Here is a 16,688-nt window from a genome sequence, read left to right on the forward strand (position 1 = left end):
TTCTTCACCTTCATGCATACAATGCACAAACGTAAAATAAAAAAAAACCTTGAGCCCCTTTATGTTGAGGTTTGGCCCTCATGGTTATTAATACGGAGTTGCCAGGCATGTACTGGCCATTCGGACTACCGGGAGTTTCCCGGTGGGCCGATGGCTCAGTGGGCCACTCTGATGTAAGGGGGCTGCTCATGGGACACTCTGATGTAAGGGGGTGCTGATGGGACACTCTGTTGTAAGGGGGCTGGTAATGGGACACTCTGATGTAAGGGGCTGCTGATGGGACACTCTGATGTAAGGGGGTGCTGATGGGACACTCTGTTGTAAGGGGCTGCTGATGGGACGCTCTGATGTAAGGGGGCTGCTGATGGGACACTCTGATGTAAGGGGGCTGCTGATGGGACACTCTGATGTAAGGGGGCTGCTGATGGGACACTCTGATGTAAGGGCTGCTGATGGGACACTCTGATGTAAGGGGGCTGGTGATGGGACACTCTGATGTAAGGGGGGTGGTAATGGGACACTCTGTTGTAAGAGGGCTGGTAATGGGACACTATGATGTAAGGGGGTGCTGATGGGACACTCTGATGTAAGGGGGCTGGTGATGGGACACTCTGATGTAAGGGGGCTGGTGATGGGACACTCTGATGTAAGGGGGGTGGTAATGGGACACTCTGATGTAAGGGGGCTGGTAATGGGACACTCTGATGTAAGGGGGTGCTGATGAGACACTCTGATGTAAGGGGGCTGCTGATGGGACACTCTGATGTAAGGGGGCTGCTGATGGGACACTCTGATGTAAGGGGGCTGCTGATGGGACACTCTGATGTAAGGGCTGCTGATGGGACACTCTGGTGTAAGGGGGCTGGTGATGGGACACTCTGATGTAAGGGGGCTGGTAATGGGACACTCTGATGTAAGGGGGCTGGTAATGGGACACTCTGATGTAAGGGGGCTGGTAATGGGACACTCTGATGTAAGGGGGTGCTGGTAATGGGACACTCTGATGTAAGGGGGTGCTGATGGGACACTCTGAAGTAAGGGGGTGCTGATGGGACACTCTGAAGTAAGGGGGTGCTGATGGGACACTCTGAAGTAAGGGGGCTGCTGATGGGACACTCTGAAGTAAGGGAGTGCTGATGGGACACTTAGAATGTAAGTGGGCCGATCTGGATGAAGTCCAGGGCCAAAAATCTGTCCCTGTCCAGCCCTCGGAGTTGCCCTGCATTGCCATTGATATTGAGTTGCCCATTCATGATCATTAATATAGAATTGCCCCCTCCCCCATGGCTATTAATATGCAGCTACTACCCTCATTGCTATTAATATTCAGACCCCCCCTAATGGCTATTAATTAATTAATTGGTTGAACTAGATGGACTTGTGTTTTTTTTCAATCTGAATTATGGAACTATCCAATGCTGATATGAAGACCCCTTTGCCCATGTCCATTAGTATGGAAATCCCCCCCATGGTGGTCAATTTGGAGTTGTCCTCACCTATCACATTCAGTATGGACTTGCCTCCCCACCCCCGTGGCCAGTAATATAGAGTTGGCCCCTTCCACTCTTCAGGAAAGGCTTTCCACGTGATTTTGGAGGGTGTCCGCGGGGATTTGTGTCCATTTGTGAAGTCAGCTTCTGACGAGAAGACCTGGCTCGTCATAGGCATTCCAATTCATCCCAAAGTTGTTCAGTGGGGATGGGGTCGGGGACACTCAAGTTTCTTCACACCAAACTGGTCACACCATGTCTTTATGGAGCTGGCTTTGTACACGGCGGGGGGGTACAGTCATGGTGGTACAGAAAAGGGTCTTCACCAAACTGTTACCACCATGTTGGAAGTGCACAATTGTCTATAATGTCTTTGTATGATGGAGGATTTCGAGGACCCTTCAGTGGAGGAACCTGAACTCAGTCATAGGAGGTGGGTCCACATAGTTTAGTGTATCAGATATCATCCAATCATTCCAGGTGCATCAAACGTCTAAAACTCTTATGCCGCGTACACACGATCGGACTTTCCAACAACAACAAAAAAAAAACTTGGATTTTTGTTCGAAGGTCGTTGGCTCCAACTTGTCTTGCATACACACACGGTCACACAAACGTTGGCCAACAATTACGAACGTGGGATTCGTAGAAGACCTACGACGAGCCGGTAAAAAGGAAGTTCGATAGTCATGCGCCACCCTTTAGGCTCCTTCTGCTAATGTTGTGTTTGGTCAGCATTGATTCCGAGCACGTGTGGACTTTTGTGCAACGGACTTGTGTACGCCCCGATCGGAAAGTCCGACAACAAAATTTGTTTGGCGGAAAATTTGAGAACCTGCTAGCCAACATTTGCTGGCGGGAAGTCCGCCAACAAATTTCGGATGAAGCGTACACGCGGTCGGACTTTCCGCCAACAAGCTCATATCCAACATTGGTTGTTGGGAAATCCGATCGTGTGTACGGGGGATTACAGTGTATTTTCTTTGGAAAGCAACCACCGGTTGGTTCTGATGCACCTGGGATGTATTTAATCAAAGGTTCAATTGACATTTAACAACCAATCAGGAAAGCCAGTCTCCTGCCAGCGAGTCAGCCAGACAGCTAGTGAAGAAGCAGTGGCCACTCTGCCGATATCTGACACCCCCCCCCCCCCACCCCCCACTGAGTCAGAACTAGAATTCTCCAATGGGTGAGTAGTATGAGCTTTGCCGATTGGAGAACTCTAAAGCCTCATACACACGATCGGACTTTGTACAAACTTTCCCGTGGATTTTTGTACAAAGGGCGTTGGCCGTAAGTTTGTATTGCATACATACGGCAGGACTTTTTAGGCAACAAACACGAACGCAGTGACGTTTCAACGTACTGATAACTTCAAAAGAGGACGTTCAATCACTCCGGCGCCACCCTTTGGTCACCTTCTGTATTGTTGTCTGATCTTTTGCATTGGTTCTGAGCATGCGTGTTTTTACTTTGTATAAAAGTCCAATGGTTTTGTGTACACACGATCGGACTTTGCTCCATCGGACTTATGTTGCCAAAAAGTCTGTCCGTTCGCACAGCCAACAAAAGTCCGATGAAAATGAAAAAAAGTTTGTCTGATGGAGCGCACACACGGTCGGATGTTGCCTTAAAACAGCTAATTTGCATTTTTGTTAGTCAAAAAGTCAGATCGTGTGTACGGGCCTTTACAGGGCTTGTTGGACCTCTGCAGAGAGACCACTGCTTCCAAGGGTCCTTCTTTACAGCATGCAGGCAGAGGGCAGACTGCTTTGCAAAGAAAATAAACTGTAAGGGCCAGGGACAGAGTGACAACTCATGGAGCCCCCTGGGCAATAGGGGATTATGGGGCCCCTGGGCAATAGGAGAAGATTATGGGGCCCTGGGCAATAGGAGATTATGGGGCCCCCGGGCAATAGGAGAAGATTATGGGGCCCTGGTCAATAGGAGATTATGGGGCCCCCGGGCAATAGGAGAAGATTATGGGGCCCCCAGGCAATAGGAGAAGATTATGGGGCCCCGGGCAATAGGAGATTATGGGGGGCCCTGGAAAATAGATTATGGGCCACACAGTATACACACACACACACACATACAGTATACACACACAGACACACAGTATACACACACAGAATACACAAAGGTACTGGAGAGGCGGGACAGCTATAATCTTGGGATTTTTAAAAATACACAGATTTTTACATATTGTCCCTGGTTTTATTGAGGCTGGCAACCCTGATGGGGCCCCTTAGTGGCATGGGGCCCTCAGGCAGTGCCCGAGTACCCATATGGTCAGTCCGCCCCTGGTAAGGACCCATTCCCACTATTGTGTTGTGGAGATAAGAGGCAACGCAAGTTATCAGCGCATTTGCCAATGGATGAGCGGGTCAACACAGCGCAATGCACATGGCAGTGTTCCTCTGGAAAAGGCTTACCCATTGGGGTGCATTGGGTAGCCCTTTCAAATGAATGGGCTGCCCTACTGGAATGCCCATTGGCGCCCATAGTGAATGGGCCCTAAGACATTGAACATCTTTGGTTCTGATGCACCTGGGATGTATTTAGTGGATTTAATCAAAGGTTCAATTGACATTTAACAACCAATCAGCTTCCAACATCCATCAGTTTACAGTTGTTAGGACAATCACTGGTGGTTCTCTGATTGGATGGTCTGCCGTACTGAACTCTGCCCTTTGTTATCTTATTGGATAATCTATGTTTGGGGTTTTCTACAGAACTCTAAAGGCAGAAATACATTATTAGCTCAGCCGACATAATAATAACACCACTGAATAAATATGAGATATAATATTACCGCCATGCTTGGCTTCCTTCAGCGCGATGTCACCAAATCGGAGGTCGGCGTACGTGACGGAGTCGGTCATTTCGGTCCCATTTATGAGAAGGATGAGAACTGAGGATGATTTACTGTATCAGAAGAGGAAGGAACTCAGATCTGTTATAATCAGAAGAGGGGAATCACGCTCTGCTGATAACAGACAGCGGTCACCACCCACCACCCACCGCGTGAAGGAACATTTTTTTTTTTTTTTTTAGGTAAAATCTTTTTTTTTTAACCACTTAAAGACACTTTTTATGTACATTTAAAAATCAGCTTTTTTTTTTTCCTAGAAAAATACTTAGAACCCCCAAACATTATACACGGGCACATCTCGTAAAAATTAGAATATCATCAAAAAAATTTATTTATTTCAGTAATTAAATTCAAAAAGGGAAACTCACCGACTGTGGAAAATGTTGCGTTTTATTTGGAAAACGCGGTCCCAGAGTCTGGAGGAGGAGGTCCCAGAGTCTGGAGGAGGAGTGGAGAGGCACGGAATCCAAGTTGCTTGAGGTCCAGTGTGAAGTTCCCACAGACGGCGATGATTTGGGGAGCCGTGTCATCTCCTGGTGTTGGTCCTCTGTGTTTTATCAAGTCCAAAGTCAGCGCAAGCCCTCCACCAGGAAAATTCTAGAGCTCTTCATGCTTCCCTCTGCTGACCGGCTTTATGGAGAGGCTGATTTAATTTTCCAGCAGGACTTGGCACCTGCCCACACTGCCAAAACTACCAATACCTGGTCACATGATCATGGGATCGCTGTGCTCGATTGGCCAGGAAACAGGCCTGACCTAAAACCCCATAGAGAATCTGTGGGTTTTTGTCAAGAGGAAGATGAGAGACACCAGACCCAACAATAGAGATGAGCTGAAGGCCGCCATCAAAGCAACCTGGGCTTCCATAACCCCTCAGCAGTGCCACAGGCTGATCACCTCCATGCCACGCCACACTGATGCCGGAATTCATGCAAAAGGAGCCCCAATGAAGTATTGAGTGCATTCTATTCTGTACATGGACAGACTTCTCACTAAGACAACATTTCTGTATTAAAAATCATTTTTTTTATTGATCTTATGGAATATTATAATTTTCTGAGATACTGAATTTTGGGGTGTCACTCGCTGTAAGCCATAATCATCAAAATTAAAAGAATTAAATTCTTGAACTATATCACTCTGTTTATATCACATCTATATAAAATATCAGAGTTTCACTTTTTTTAATTCAATTACTGAAATAAATTAACTTTTTGATGACATTCTAATTTTATGAGATGCACCTGTACATTTTTTTTATATTATTACCTTATATACTCGAGTATAGGCTGACCCAAATATAAGCTGAGGCACTCAATTTTACCACAAAAAACTGGGAAAGCCTAGGGTGGGAAAATGCAGCAGCTACTGGGTAAACAATGCCCATCTGCAGCCCCACTGTGCCCATCTGCAGCCTCACTGTGCCCATTTTCAGCCTCATTGTGCCCATTTGCAGCCTCACTGTTCCCATTTGCAGCCTCATTGTGCCCATTTGCAGCCTCATTGTGCCCATTTGCAGCCTCACTGTGCCCATTTGCAGTCTCAATGTGCCCATTTGCAGCCTCATTATGTCCATTTGCAGCCTCATTGTTCCCATTTGCAGCCTCACTGTGCCCATTTGCAGCCTCACTGTGCCCATTTTCAGCCTCATCGTGCCCATCTGAAGCCTCACTGTGCCCATTTGCAGCCTCACTGTGCCTATTTGCAGCCTCACTGTGCCCATTTGCAGCCTCACTGTGCCTATTTGCAGCCTCACTGTGCCTGTTTTCAGCCTCGTTGTGCCCATTTGCAGCCTCACTGTGCCCATTTGCAGCCTCATTGTGCCCATCTGCAGCCCCATTCTGCCCATCTGCAGCCTCACTGTGCCCATTTTCAGCCTCACTGTGCCCATTTGCAGCCTCACTGTGCCTATTTGCAGCCTCATTGTGCCCATCTGCAGCCTCATTGTTCCCATTTGCAGCCTCACTGTTCCCATTTGCAGCCTCACTGTGCCCATTTTCAGCCTCATTGTGCCCATCTGCAGCCTCACTGTGCCCATTTGCAGCCTCACTATGCCTATTTGCAGCCTCACTGTGCCTGTTTTCAGCCTCGTTGTGCCCATTTGCAGCCTCACTGTGCCCATTTGCAGCCTCATTGTGCCCATCTGCAGCCCCATTCTGCCCATCTGCAGCCTCACTGTGCCCATTTTCAGCCTCATTGTGCCCATTTGCAGCCTCACTGTGCCTATTTGCAGCCTCATTGTGCCCATCTGCAGCCTCACTGTTCCCATTTGCAGCCTCACTGTGCCCATCTGCAGCCGTACCTCTGATTACTAAAACAGCAGGTGTCTCCCGATGTGTTATGCAGTCTGTTCGGCAGTCCATTGTAACAAAGCTCCGCCTCCTCCTCGTTCTTGATAGAACATTGATACAGTTTCCCAGCATTGTATCAGTGTTCCTCTATCACAGACGAGGTGGAGGTGGGGCTTTGTTGCAATGGATGGCTGAACAGACTGCATAGCACAGCGGGAGACACTCACTGTTTTAGTAATCAAAGGTACGGCTGCTGTATGGCTCACTCGAGTATAAGACGAAGGGGGGATTTTCAGCCTAAAAAATAGGCTGAGAAATTCAGCTTATACTCGAGTATATACGGTGTTTATTTAATTTTTTACACTTTTGCACTGTTTCTGTATCAGAAACAGTGATAACAGGCTGCATGGATTTTTTCACAGGGAGAATGTCCTAATCCTAGTTGGCTGCAATTGTATCTCCCGCTCTACAAGACTCTGGTCCGGCCGCACCTGGAGTATGCTGTCCAGTTCTGGGCACCAGTCCTCAGGAAGGATGTACTGGAAATAGAGTGAGTATAAAGAAGGGCAACAAAGCAAATAAAGGGTCTGGATGATATTAGTTATAAGGAAAGGTTGGGAGCTCTGAACTTATTCTCTCTGAAGAAGAGACGATTGAGAGGGGATATGATTTCAATTTACAAATACCGGACTGGTGACCCCACAATAGGGAGAAAACTTTTTTGCAAAAGGGAGTTTAACCACTTGGGATCCGCGCTATTGCCAAATGACGGCATTAGCGCGGATCTACTTTGCCGGGACTACGTCTATTGACGTCGTCCCGTGCACGAGCGGCCTGCGCGCCCCCTGAGGGGCGCGTGCGGCGCCGCGCTCTGTGATCGGCGAGTCCATGAGACTCGCCTGATCACCGATCCGTGCAAGGGGTCGATCCCGACCCCTTATCACGTGATCAGCTGTCAGCCAGTGACAGCTGATCATGTGATAGAACGGAGCCGGTAATCGGCTATTATTCCTCCTCGCGCTGACAGCGCGAGGAGAAAAAAAAAAAGCCGATCACCAGCGGCCGTGATCGGGACATCAGTCCCGATCACGGCCAGCAATAGGAGCGACCACCTGCCCCCTGCCAGTGCCCACCTGCCCCCTGCAGTGTCATCCTGAGTAAAACTAAGTGCCCCCCGTCAGTGCCACCCAGCAGTGCCCATAGTGCCCACAGTGCCACCCACAGTGCCACCCGCAGTGCCACCCGCAGTGCCACCCGCAGTGCCACCCGCAGTGCCACCCACAGTGCCACCCACAGTGCCCACAATCTGCCTCAAAGGTGCTGCACCCCATTGCCGCCCATCAGTGCCCAGCAGTGCCGCCCATCAGTGCCCAGCAGTGCCACCTATCAGAGCCACCTATCAGTGCCACCTATCAGTGCCCATCAGTCCCATCTATCAGTGGTACCTATCAGTGCCCATCCGTGCCACCCATCCGTGCCACTTATCCGTGCCACCCATCCGTGCCATCTTATCTGTGCCCATCTTTGCCCATCAGTGCCGCCTTATCTGTGCCCATCGGTGCCGCCTTATCTGTGCCTATTAGTGCCGCCTTAACTATGCCTATCAGTGCCCACCAGTGCAGCCTATCAGTGCCCACCAATGCAGCCTATCAGTGCCCACCAATGCAGCCCATCAGTGCCCCCCAATGCAGCCTATCAGTGCCGCCTAATCAGCGCACTCCAATGAAGGAGAAAAATGACCCGTTTGCAAAATTTTATAACAAACTATTAAAACATGATTTTTTTTTTTTTGCATCTTTTTTTGTTTGTTTAGCAAAAAATAAAACTCCGAGCTGTAATTAAATACCACCAAAAGAAAGCTCTATTTGTGGGAAAAAAATGATAAAAATTTCATTTGGGTACAGTGTTGTATGCCCGCGCAATTGTCATTCAAAGTGCATCAGCGCTGAAAGCTGAAAATTGGTCCGGGACTGAGGGGGGTTTAAGTGCCCAGTAAGCAAGTGGTTAACAAGACACGTGGCCACTCATTAGAAGAAAAGAGGTTTAACCTTAAACTATGTAGAGGATTCTTTACTAAAAGAGCGGCAAGGATGTGGAATTCCCTTCCACAGGCGGTGGTCTCAGCGGGGGGGCATCAATAGTTTCAACAAACTGTTAGATAAGCACCTGAACGACCGCAACATACAGGGATATACAATGTAATACTGACATATAATCACACACATAGGTTGGACTTGATGGACTTGTGTCTTTTTTCGACCTCACCTACTATGTAACTATATATTCTCATAGCCTTTCCTTATGCACATGCTCTACAGTGATAACAGTCTGCATGTGGTTTTTTTTTTCCACAGGTCATATTTTCTAAGGCTCCATGCACTTTGGGCTTAAAAAAAAATGTCTGTTCTCTTGGGAGTAGAAAAAAAAAAAACGCTCATATAGAGTATTTTTTCTACAAAGTCTAGACGAGTTTAGGAGAGTTTTCCATTTTTTCTGCCACTGAGCTCCAATCAGAAAAACGTGAACCAGAAAGTTTTTTTTTTTTCCTGCCTAAAATATGCCTCTAAATGTCCTAAATGTGCATGGACACATAGGATAACATTGAGCTGCTTCTTCAGGCGGAACACAGAACTCCCGTAGAAGCAACGTTTTTTTTTATGCCAGTATGCATGAAGCCTCAATGTTTCGAGCTGCAATTGATTTCTTCACGGCCTCCTTACAGCCTGTCTCTGTGCGCACATACTACACTAATAGTCAGCTACATGTGTTTTTTCATAGGGCAAATGTCCTAATCTTAGCTGACTGCAATGGTTTTTTAAAGCCTGTCTCTGCCTACATGGGCATCCGCAGAACTTTTTTCAGGGAGGGGCATCATTTTAAGGTCACCCGTTCTCTGACCCTTTTTCGACAATGACATTATGACAGTCATAGACTGCAGACATAGTACAGGTGATGGTCAGAGACTGCGGACATGGCCCAAGAGACTGTCAGAGACTGTAGACATGGCCCAAGAGACTGTCAGAGACTGCAGACATGGCACAAGAGACTGTCAGAGATGGCATACATGGCTTAAGAGACTGTAAGAGACTGTATATATGTGGGGGGTGACAGAGAAAGACGGAGGGTGACAGAGAGAGCAAGGGTGACAGAGAGAGGGGGGATGACAGAAAGAGACAGAGGGGGTGACAGAGAGGAGTGTAACAGAGAGAGACAGAGTGGAGTAACAAAGAGTGGGGGGGGTGAAAAAGACAGAGGGGAGAGAGAGAGAGAGAGGGGGTGACAGAGAGGGGTGATGAGGGTCCTCGCTCCTGATCTGATCCCTGATTCCGGGGGGGGGGCACTTGCCCCCCCACCCTTGCCCCTACCTGCGGACGCTCATGCCTGCCTATATGCACTACAGGGAAGCCCGGAAACGCAGGCTAGACGTAGGTGCAGGGCTGGCATGACAAATGCTAGGTAGCCCCTATAGGGTTAAACTGGAAGAGTAGGAAGAGGGAGGGGTGGAGCGGCAGGAGAGAGAGAGGAGAGGGCGGAGCGCCATATAAGGAGGGGGAGGAGCTGCAACAGGAAGCGTGGGTCACAAGAGTGGAAGTTGCCTTGCTAGCAGGACGCACAGGTACAGCGCGGGCTACACGGCGGCATTGCGGGCGGGACGGGTGGGTTTTTTTGGCTACCGGGGGCTTCGGGAGGACATTGCCTACGATGGGGGACATTGAGGAGCTTTTTGAGCGGCTCCGTGCGGCGGCGGGAGCGCGAGGGACAGACTGGCTGCAGGAGCAGGTGGCGGCCATTACACATGCGGCGGCGGGGGGGCCTGTAGAGGGGGGGGATGCCACACCACGCGCTCGGCGGTCCAGGCCACCGGAGCGCTTCTCTCCTGGCCCCTCCACCAGAGTCCAGCGCCCTACCAGGAGCCCGATAGCGGACCCGCCGGCCCCCCCCCGCAAAACGGTCATCTGCGGGGGCTAGGGGGGGGGGGTCCGGGCGGAATCCTTTTCATGGGCGGGGCTCGAGGAGTGGGGGATTGGAGCCTGCGGTCACCCCCTCCCCACCGGCGCGGTCAGATAACGGAGGGAGCACGGTTCCCCTTGCGGCCGCGGTGCTGCCGCCGCACGGGGAGACACGGCGGAGGAGTTCCAGAGACACACCTGCGCGTCCGCTACCAGACGCGGCGGGCAGGTCGGAGAGGAGTGGAAGCGGAGCCATGAGGGTGGACGGGAACAGGCCTACAGGGCCCGCACGGGTGCGCAGTGCGGGTGCCTTGCTCGGCAGGAAGGTTGGTCGGGCCTATTGCAACGACGGAGCGTCTACCAGCAACGCTGCTACACCCCCGGGCTGCCCAGCGGCCGGAGGGTCTGCGACGCCTATGCCATCCGCGGCAGATGTGCGTTCCGAGGGGGAGCTGTCGGGTTCCGAAGAGGAGGTCCTTGGTCGAGTGGAGGCGGCTGGAGGTTCCGGAGGGTCGGCTGATGGGAGGGGACCCACGCAGCCAGGTAAGGGGCTTCACTTTCCTGCTAATGTTTTGCCTGATGATGTGGGGTGTCTGTCAGGGGGAGTGGTTGGGAGCGGGGCGTGGGGCCACGCGGGGGTGGTGCCGCGGGAGGCGGGCAGGTTGCCTGCCTCCGGCGGGACCCAGGAATCGTTGCAGGCATTGTTGGGGGGTTTAAAGGATCTGCTGCAGAGGTTTGCTGACGGGGCTTCTGGGGGCCACCCGCAGGTGGCGCCTTGGGTGGGTGGTCTGGGGTCTGGGTCCAGTTCGGGTTCACTTCTGGGGGGTGGGGTGCCCCAGGGAGGGGGTGCCTTACTAGGGACAGGGGATGGGGCATGCGGGTCACTGGATTTGGGCTCGCCCTCAGGGTTGCAGGCGCCGGTGGCCGGGACTGTGGAGGTAAGTTCGCGACAGGAAACGCCGGTGGCGGGAGCATCCTCGGTAAGTACGGGGGATGAGGTGGCAGCGAAAGAAGCCGCGGCTCGGGTTGATTTGGTTCGGCTTGCCGACGCGGCTAAGTGTGAGGTTTATGTCTGTTATGAAGGGCCGTTGGGGGCGCATCTCAAGCAGGAGGTAAGGGACAAGATCAAGAAGGGTGAGTATGTGGAGATCTTTTCGTTGCTTCCCCTGGAGAAGTTCAATTTGGACAGGGTCAAGCCTGATAGCTCTAAGAAGGACGATGAGGAGAAGAGGCGGTATCGGCTGATACCGCGGACCTTCCCTAATTGGCTGCAGGCGTTTGCCATTTTGGCCAGCGTGATTGGCGAGACGGCGCCGGAGCACTGCTCGGCTCTGTTTTGTTACATGGACGCTATCGGGGAAGCGCATAGGGTGTATGGGGGTACGGCTTGGCTGCGGTACGACGAGCAGTTTAGGCAGCGGCGGGCGGTGCGGCCTGATATTCGGTGGGACCACAAGGATATCAGCCTTTGGATGCGGTTGATGGCGTCGGCGCGGACGCCTTCGCAGTTTTTTCAGGGGGGGGCCGGGGGTACCCCCGCCTCTGGACTTCCGGCCGGAAAAAGGATGGGCGTGTGCTGGCAATTTAACGAAGGGGCCTGCAAGTTCGGGGGGTCCTGTCGATTTAAACATGAGTGTTCCGGTTGCGGAGGCACTCACTCCCTCTCCCGTTGTTTTAAGAGGGGCAAGCGTACTGGGGACCCTGCGTTCAAGGGGAGCAACCCCAGTGAGGGTGGAAAGGATGCGTCCTTTTCTAAATAGGTATCCGGATAAGGGGGCTGCGCGGGTGCTGGGGGAGGGGTTTGCGGTGGGTTTTCGGATTCCGTGTTCGCTGGCAGTGGCTCCCCCGGTGGCTAGGAACTTGAGGTCCGCCTTGCGGCATCCGGGGGTGGTCAGCGACAAATTGGCTAAGGAGGTTTCCTTGGGAAGGATGTGTGGACCGTTCGTGGAGCAGCCGTTGCCGGTCTTGGTGGTGTCGCCGTTGGGGGTGGTGCCTAAGAAGGAACCCAACAAGTTCCGGCTTATCCATCATCTGTCCTTCCCAAAAGGGGGGTCGGTGAACGATGCCATCGATCCCGAGGCCTGCACGGTTTCTTACACGTCGTTCGACGCGGCGGTAGGCTGGGTGCGGCGGTACGGTAAGGGGGCCCTTATGGCGAAGTCTGACATTGAGGCGGCGTTTCGGCTGTTGCCCGTGCACCCGGAGAGCTTTTGGCTCTTGGGGTGTTATTGGCAGGAACGGTTTTACGTGGACAACTGCTTGCCCATGGGCTGTTCCGTGTCCTGTGCCTTGTTTGAACTGTTTAGTTCATTCTTGGAATGGGTGGTACGCGATGTGTCGGGCTGGGCGTCGGTGATTCATTACCTCGATGACTTTCTTGTCGTAGGCCCCCCGTCCTCCAATGTGTGTGCGATCCTTTTGGCCACGTTGCAACACATTGCGGATCGCTTTGGGGTGCCGTTGGCGGCCGATAAAACGGAGGGGCCAGCCACGGTCTTGAGTTTTTTGGGCATTGAAATAGACACGGAGGTTATGGAGTGCCGCTTGCCGGAAGACAAAGTCGAGGGACTGAAGCAGGAGCTGCGGGAGTTGGTCGGCGTGCGGAAAGTGCAACTGCGGAAATTGCAGTCGGTCCTGGGTAAGTTAAATTTTGCTTGCCGGATCATTCCGATGGGGCGGATATTTTGCCGCCGGCTGTCGGGGGCTACGGCGGGTGTTCTGGTTCCAACCCACTTCATTCGGTTGACAAGGGATCTTAGGGAGGACTTGCGGATTTGGCAGACTTTTTTGGAAGACTTCAATGGACGGTCGGTGTGGATGAAAGGGCCGGTGAGTAATTTTGACGTGGAGTTGGTGACGGATGCGGCGGGGTCCGCGGGCTATGGGGCCTTTTTTCGGGGACAGTGGAGCGCGGAGGCTTGGCCCAGGTCGTGGGTGGAGGCGGGGTATGCGAAGAACCTGGTGCTGCTGGAATTGTTTCCGGTGGTGCTGGCGATGGAGCTTTGGGGGGGGTCGTGCAGGGATCTGAAGATCAGGTTGCACTGTGACAACATGGGAGTGGTGCAGGTGATCAATCGGATGTCGGCTTCCTCGCAGCCGGTGATCCGGCTGCTGCGCCACCTGGTGCTGCGGTGTTTGCAGGCGAACATATTTTTGTATGCCGTTCATGTGCCGGGGGTGGACAATAACGTGGCTGATGCCTTATCTCGATTCCAGTGGGAGAGGTTTCGGGCGTTGGCTCCGGAGGCGGCGAGAGATGGGATCCCCTGCCCGGGGTGGCTCTGGGAGGTTGCGTTGGACTCGCCACGGACTGGATCAGGAGGTCGGTGAGCAAGGCGACATGGGCGGCGTACAGTAAAGTATGGAAGGAATGGCTGGATTTTACACGGCTAGCGGACGCTGAGCTGGGTGGGAGTGGTGAGCAGGGGCTTTTGGTGTTGTGCTTTGTGGCTAGGGTGATGGAACGCGCGGGGTCGGTGTCCTTGATTGAGCGCAAGCTTGCGGCACTGGCGTTTTGGTTTAAATTGCGTGGGGAAGTTGATCACACAAAAGGTTTTTGGGTCAAGCAGGCGGTTAAGGGGTACAAGAAGGGCAATCCGCGGAGGGATATGCGGAGGCCGGTGACCTTCCAGGTTCTGCAGGTTGTCTGTGGGCGATTGGGGGAACAGTGCACTTCGGGTTACGAGGTGCGGTTGTTCCGGGCGGCTTTTTCGTTGGCCTTCTTTGGGGCTTTTCGGGTTGGGGAGTTGGTCAGTCCTGCAAAGACTGTTGGGGGGGGTTTGTTGGGTCAGGATGTGACCTTGGGGGCTGATAGGGTGCGTTTGCGGCTGCGTAGGTCCAAGACAGATCAGACTGGGACTGGGGTGGATGTATGGTTGTTCGCGCTGCCGGGGTCGGGGTTATGCCCAGTGAGGGTGGTTTCGGAGTTCCTGGGGGTTCGGCCACAAGGGGCGGGCCCGTTGCTGGTGCATCAAGACGGCACCTTTTTATCCCGTTTTCAGTTTGTGGCGGTGTTTCGGAGGTGTCTGCGGGCTGGGGGTTTGGATTGCACTCAGTTCGCCTCCCACTCCTTCCGCATCGGGGCAGCCACTGAGGCGGCCAGGTGCGGGTTGGACGAGGCGGTGGTCAAGAGGATTGGGCGATGGGAATCACGGCGTTTTAGGTCGTACGTGCGACCACATCTGACGTAAGAGGTGTTCGGGGTTTGGGTTCATGTTTTGCAGCAGGCGGGGGGGGTGGATGTTTTGGTGGGGTCGTGGTTGGGATTGGTATAGTTGCTTTAGTGTTTTTGTTTTTCCTTTCAGATGGAGGTCGCGAACGCCTCGTCTGGATATTGGGGCACTCCTATGTTTTTTGGGGTGCCAGGAGAGCAGATGTCAGGCCGGAGGGAAGGCTGCTGGGGATTTCCCGGGGGGAGGCGAGTGTACGTTGGTTGGGGATTCCTGGGCTTAAATGGAACAGGGTGGTGCCGGAATTTCTTTGGTACGCCAGGCTTGATAGGCCCCCGGATGTGTTGGTGCTGCATGTGGGGGGTAACGATTTGGGGGCCCGGTCTACCAGGGACATTGTTTCGGATGTAAAACGGGATTTTCTCATGCTTCGGAGAGATTTTCCGAGCATGGTGGTGATCTGGTCGGACATCGTTGCACGGACCGCGTGGCGTATGGCTCGCTCTGTGGTTCGAATTAATAAGGCTAGAATTAAGGTTAATAAGGCCCTGGGGAGGTTTGTGTCCCGGAATGGGGGGTTGGTGATACGGCACACGGAGTTGGAGGTAAATGTGGGCATGTACCTCAGGGGGGATGGTGTGCATCTCACGGCGGTGGGTACTGACCTGTGGACTCTGGGGGTGCAGGAGGGGATTGAGCGGGCTCTTCGGGTGTGGAGGGGCCCTTAAGGCTAAGGGGTCATCCTTGCGGGCTGTGGCGGTGTCTTTGGTCTTTGACGGGGTAAAACAAATTAGGTGATGGAACGGTGTGGGGGGCTCATAGGTCGTATGTGCCCCTTTTTGGTGTATCCCAGCGGAAGGGTAGGCTGGGATACGGGTTTGGTTACACTGCGGGAAGGTGGGGTTGTCTCCGGGCTGTTAAACGACCGGAGGCCTTGTATGGTACAAATTTGGTCCCGCAGTGGGTTTTTGGTTTTGGAAAATAGTAACGTTAAATGGAACCGAGGTACCGTCAAAGACCAAACGACTGGGAGTTGTAATTGCTGTTGCAATATGTATATAAGTATGTTTCTATTATAACATTAAAGTTATTTATTTTATTTTGGTTAAAGTTCTGGTTAAATAAAAGGCTGCTATGGCCAATTTATACTCCAAACTCCGGTGTGGTCTATTTATTGGGAATGGGGAAAGGTAAAATGGTATTGATACAGGTATGGGTAGGAGAAACTTACGGAAGGGGTAATTACCGAATGCATAGGTCAAGGGAAGCCCGGAAACGCAGGCTAGACGTAGGTGCAGGGCTGGCATGACAAATGCTAGGTAGCCCCTATAGGGTTAAACTGGAAGAGTAGGAAGAGGGAGGGGTGGAGCGGCAGGAGAGAGAGAGGAGAGGGCGGAGCGCCATATAAGGAGGGGGAGGAGCTGCAACAGGAAGCGTGGGTCACAAGAGTGGAAGTTGCCCACCCACCCGCCCCTTTAGTTTAAGTTGTTGTGCTGTTGTTTTCCGATTACTGTCGGGTTTCTCATTTTTCTTGCAGGTTCGGTGGTGGAGGTCGTCATAGCAGTGGAAGGCGGTGTCTTTGGTCTTTGACGGGGTAAAACAAATTAGGTGATGGAACGGTGTGGGGGGCTCATAGGTCGTATGTGCCCCTTTTTGGTGTATCCCAGCGGAAGGGTAGGCTGGGATACGGGTTTGGTTACACTGCGGGAAGGTGGGGTTGTCTCCGGGCTGTTAAACGACCGGAGGCCTTGTATGGTACAAATTTGGTCCCGCAGTGGGTTTTTGGTTTTGGAAAATAGTAACGTTAAATGGAACCGAGGTACCGTCAAAGACCAAACGACTGGGAGTTGTAATTGCTGTTGCAATATGTATATAAGTATGTTTCTATTATAACATTAAAGTTATTTATTTTA

At 52.2% G+C, this 16,688-nt stretch overlaps 1 protein-coding gene across 1 annotated transcript in view; it reads right to left on the reverse strand.

The window, feature by feature from the left end:
• LOC143956908 (uncharacterized) overlaps positions 1 to 4,440 on the reverse strand; it is a 58,187-nt gene extending 53,747 nt beyond the window's left edge. Inside the window, exon 1 of the mRNA XM_077467079.1 lies at positions 4,306 to 4,440. Coding sequence (XP_077323205.1) covers positions 4,306 to 4,375 — 70 coding nt within the window. The 5' untranslated portion in view covers positions 4,376 to 4,440. The remainder of the gene's footprint in view (positions 1 to 4,305) is intronic.
• Between the last annotated feature and the right edge of the window lie 12,248 nt (positions 4,441 to 16,688).

The sequence above is a fragment of the Lithobates pipiens genome, unplaced genomic scaffold (assembly GCF_037356315.1).
Source record: "Lithobates pipiens isolate NorthernLeopardFrog02 unplaced genomic scaffold, aLitPip1_a1.2 Scaffold_44, whole genome shotgun sequence".
Taxonomy (NCBI): Eukaryota; Metazoa; Chordata; class Amphibia; order Anura; family Ranidae; genus Lithobates; species Lithobates pipiens.